Source organism: Sinocyclocheilus anshuiensis, unplaced genomic scaffold (assembly GCF_001515605.1).
Source record: "Sinocyclocheilus anshuiensis isolate Anshui unplaced genomic scaffold, SAMN03320099.WGS_v1.1 scaffold727, whole genome shotgun sequence".
NCBI lineage: Eukaryota > Metazoa > Chordata > Actinopteri > Cypriniformes > Cyprinidae > Sinocyclocheilus > Sinocyclocheilus anshuiensis.
Genome location: NW_015551038.1, coordinates 244,578 through 249,407, shown reverse-complemented (window position 1 = coordinate 249,407; position 4,830 = coordinate 244,578). Strand labels below are relative to the sequence as shown.

General features: G+C 39.0%; 1 protein-coding gene across 2 annotated transcripts in view; it reads right to left on the bottom strand.

Moving 5' to 3' along the window:
* The window catches only part of LOC107661366 (genetic suppressor element 1-like), a 229,493-nt gene that overhangs the window by 16,292 nt on the left and 208,371 nt on the right, over positions 1-4,830 (bottom strand). For both annotated transcript variants that reach the window (XM_016450893.1, XM_016450894.1), the window contains 2 exons: positions 3,500-3,833; positions 1,999-2,609 (listed from right to left, as the gene is read on the bottom strand). In XM_016450893.1, the coding sequence (XP_016306379.1) occupies positions 1,999-2,609; positions 3,500-3,833 (945 nt within the window). The remainder of the gene's footprint in view (positions 1-1,998; positions 2,610-3,499; positions 3,834-4,830) is intronic.

The window sequence follows — 4,830 nt, the reverse complement described above, 5'->3', positions numbered from 1 at the left end:
TACCTTCCTGCAGAGTTCAGCTCCAACCCTGATCAAACACAACTGAACCAACTAATTAGGATCTGAAGGAGCACTTAATAATTACAGATAGGTGTGTTTGATCAGGGTTGGAACTGAACTCTGCAGGAAGGTAGATCTCCAGGAACAGGGTTGGGCACCCCTGATATAGAGAGCTGTAATATAGATCACGCTATCTCTTTCCGTTTGCTCTGTTACCAAACTTACCAAACTTAAAACTCATCTATACTGCTTTATTCATTCTTGAAGTAAACTTTTCCCCATTTAATAAACCACTCTTCGCTGTTTTACGTCTATCCAGTCTAAAATAAACAAATGATGATGTTAAAATTCAGTGAACCTGATTTAATAGCAGAAACCAAACAAGATCACATAGGCTGCGTTTACACTTGGCATTAACATGCGATCATCAATCAGGACACGGCGCGTTTACACTTGGCAGCATCTACTGACATCTGTATCTGGATAGCCGATCGGATCTGTCTTTCCCGTGCAATGTTTAGATTAAGTCTGCAGAGGATGGCCCCGGTGCAAAGTTGACCTGAAGCGGTGGGATTTCTTTTGAAAACCATTTTCAGTCACGGGACATTTTACAAATCAAAATAAGTGTACGAGTCTCACTAGTGCTCCATGGCCTGGTGTTCTCCATCTCTCTTCTGACAGAAGAGGGGGTGGGGTTTTGCGTGACATTGACCTGCGAATGCAGACATAATGGCTGGATTGCGTTTACATTACACTGAGATCCGATCACTTGTCTTTTCAATGTGTATGTGGACAACATCCGGATACAGGTCGCATGTTAATGCCAAGTGTAAACGCAGCCCTAGATGCAGCGCTGCGTTTTTGCCTGGTGTGCGACTGACATATTTCGTTATTTTGATTAGAGCATCATCAAGTGTTCTAGCATAGAAGCAGTTAAAGTGTGAGAGTATACATACAATATCCATATGTATGTAATTTCAATACAATGGCCTTTGTGTAGATATTTAAAGGTTTAAAGATCTTTAAGCATAACTTTGAAATGAAATGGTAACACTTTATAATAAGACTCTATTTGTAACATTAAGATGTTCTAGCATAGAAGCAGTTAAAGTGTGAGAGTATACATACAATATCCATATGTATGTAATTTCAATACAATGGCCTTTGTGTAGATATTTAAAGGTTTAAAGATCTTAAAGCATAACTTTGAAATGAAATGGTAACACTTTATAATAAGACTCTACTTGTAACATTAAGATGAATGAAAGCGGTATAATTATTGTTCCTCGTTAGAGTTTCAACATTTACTATTACTAATACATTTTTACATTTGTAAAGTTTCTTCTGTTAACATTAGTTAATAAACTATGAACTAATTTTAATGATCAATATAATAATTAATATTAATATTTTTATTCATTTAAAAATGATGGTTCTGGTTCTGTCGACCTCTACTAGAAACTATTCTTTTTGTTGTTCCATCTCCTCTGTTTCTTTATTAACTGTAAAACAACAGCCCAGGCCAGTGTTTCTACTTTGAGGAAACTAATTAGTGCAAAAAAAAACAAAAAAAAAACAAGATGCATGTGACCATGTGGTTACAAAAATTGTGCATAAAGTGAGTGAACTATGCCAATGATGACATTTGTGTCACATGCACTTTACACATTCTCTTTCGTACATGTAAAAACCAAAGTATACTTTGGCCTTAATCTGCAGATATATGGCCATTAAAAAAAAAATTTATTTGCTAATCATGCAATTAAAAGAAGTATTCGCTATCCAAAAATAATTTAGTATTTAGCTACTGAAAATTTATCACACCTTGTCTGTAGGCTCTCCAGCTCTCAGCACCAGTATATCAGTATATAGATAGTATATATATAGATATAGATATCAGCACCAGTTTTTACAAAAACAATAATCATTGGGATGATAATTTTTCTGGGCTGTGTGAACATTTTTAGCATTTGATGACTGGCACAGTTAACTACTTACCTTTCTCTCTGGCTTCTCTGCGTCTTTTCTCCTCCAAGTCAAGTTTGCTGACAGCTTGTCTGTTCTGCTGCAGGAACTCATCGTACACTAACATGGCATCTGGTGCAAGACGTGAATGCCCCTGGAGGCTCTTAAAACACCCGCTGGACTTCAGGCCTGCACTCAGCTCTCCATATGGCCCTGCCATACTCAGTGGTGCCCTCTGATGATTCAGGAAGCTATGGGTGGATTTTTCCAGCTCCACTAGGAAAGTGTTGGACTCAGAGAACCCACTGGGCTGGATGGGAGGATATTTATCCAGACTGTCCCTTTTCCGAAATCCCTCTTCCAGCTTTTCAAAGTTGTAATGGCGTTCATGTTTGGAGGGGGGTAGGGAAAGCCGACTAACATCATAGTGACCCAGACTCTGGGGCTCATGCAAGGTGCGTCTAGAGTCGGTGGAGGTCTCGATAAGCGATGCAGGGTTCCAAAGTGTGGTTGGTGGTGGGGGAGCGTGGTCTTTGTGCTGGTGTTTTGGGGAGATGAGAGGGGGCGGAGCTCCCAGGAGAGGATGGGCATCTCTGTCTCTCTCACGATCTCTGCTGTTGGGCTCGTGATGGTCTGGTATAGGTCTAAAAGAGGAAATAAATTTCCCAGTCTTTGTTAGCTCTGACTTTTGCAATGAAACAAAACTGTCCCAAGGTTTTGCAACCTAAACTTAACTCATTTGTATCAGTACTTCGTACACTGTAGATGATGTTAACATGTGAGTCACTCTTTGAAGTCAACTGGATTCAAACCAATTCTGACACCCCAACCAAAAACACTAGACTCGAAACAAGGACTCAGCAATTTTATTCCATCCCCAACCATTCCAACAGTTTTCACCTGATGTCCAATTGCTCCTGATTTAGATTTTATCACCACCCATACCTGCTTTTTCATGATCCAGCATTTCTATTTTTCCTAGATGACACCTGTTAATGCAGCTCAATAACTGAATTACTGTAATAATTAAAAAAAAATTAAGTGTGACCTCTTGTATATTGTAGGCTGAATTTTTGTCATTAAAGAACACATATGTTGTCGGCGCTGATAGCCTTGTGGGCAGCGCGCTGACAGCGCTGTTGCACTACGGGCGTCCCGAGTTCAAATCCTCACTTGAGGACCTTTACCGATCCCAACCCCTATCTCTCTCCCACTTTGCTTCCTGTCAGTTCTGATCTGTCTTGTCCACAGCGCACCATTCCACACACTCTAGACAGTAATGGCGGCGCTTTGAATACACCCGGCATCCTAGTTATCCTCATCTATTTTGTACTTTGTGATCAACGAACAAACTTAGGGCTGCACGATAAATCGCATGTGATTGTCATGTTGAAACAGAAAATAGTGTTTTTTTTTACTCAAATTAATCAAAATGGATTTATAGCGTTTTGGAACCAAACTCTTCAAATATATGTTTAAAGTTCAGGGAATGCAGACATCTGTGTGACAACATCCAGTGTGAAAATGCCCTTACCTGTGTCCCTCTATATGCAGGTCTGCAATTTCCCCCTGTCTGCCCAGGTCCAGGTGCTGCTCTAGGACCTGCTGACGGAACTCTGAAACCTGGTACTGCCTGTCCTCTTTCTCTTGCCTTAGCTTCCGTTGCCGGGCCAACCAGCGCTCTTCCTCATTTGTGCGCTGCAGCATGGTGGCCGCTGTCAGACTGGCAGGTCCCACCCCTCCAGGGCCCAGATACATGCCATGAGCAGAGACAAGGCTGGGCACGGGGTGATGGGTGGAGTTTAGAGAATGGTGAAGTCCAGGCTGGATTGGTTTAGAGGTTGCAAGGATGGGCTCTTTGGTTTTATCTGGGGGAAATTATAGGCATAATGTTTAGCTGCACAGAATGATGGGTCACACAGGTTAAAGATTATATAAAGTGCAGTGAAATGTGATGCTCGAGGCCAAATTAGATTTGAACTGATTGGTTTTTGTGTTAAAGTGGTAATGAAATGTGCATGTGTTTGGCATTGGTAATGGTCAAATATATTAGAAAACCAGTTTTGCGAAAATATATTTGTCATATCTGTGGTTTAAACAACTTTTTTGAATAAGATTTTAGGCAATTTCTATCTAGCCATCTAGCTAGCAAGCCACCATGTCGGCATGACATAGTTGTCTATATAAGTGTGTTGGCTGACTCCGTTGAAAACAGACGAAGCAACTTTAGGTTTCAATCACCGTACTAGTATCTATTTTAATGTTTCTAGTACTTATTTTTTAGATACTAGTATCTTTTTCATTAAGTACTAGTACTTATTCATTAGCTACTAGTGCTTATTCTTTAGGTACTAGTGTCTTTTGTAAAGTTACTAGTACTTATTCATTAGATACTAGTTCTTATTTATTAGATTCTAGAACTTATTCCAATAGTGACTAGTATTTAAATATAATTTTCTTGTTAAGAAAACCATATTATGAGGAAACCGCATAGAAAAGAAATGATAATTTGTAAACAAACACATAGAAAACACATTTTTGTCAGTAATGTAAACACTATAATTTTGTAAACAGTAGCCTAATTTGTGTGTTGGTCATTGTATGAGTGACCTCAGGTGGCAGGATGGAAATAAGACACCTATTTTATTACTTATTATTTTCCTCTTTTTCCTCCAGTGAAAAAAATAAATATCATATCAGGGCTGTACGTTAACTTTTTCGCATATAGCACTGGTGCTACATACGTTGAATATCTTTACATTAATGTTCTGTACAGGGCACACAAAATCCATTCCTTACAGTTTTCAGACAAACATTTTCTTTATTTGAAAGAAAAAAAAAAAAAAAAAAAAAAAGGCAAAAAAT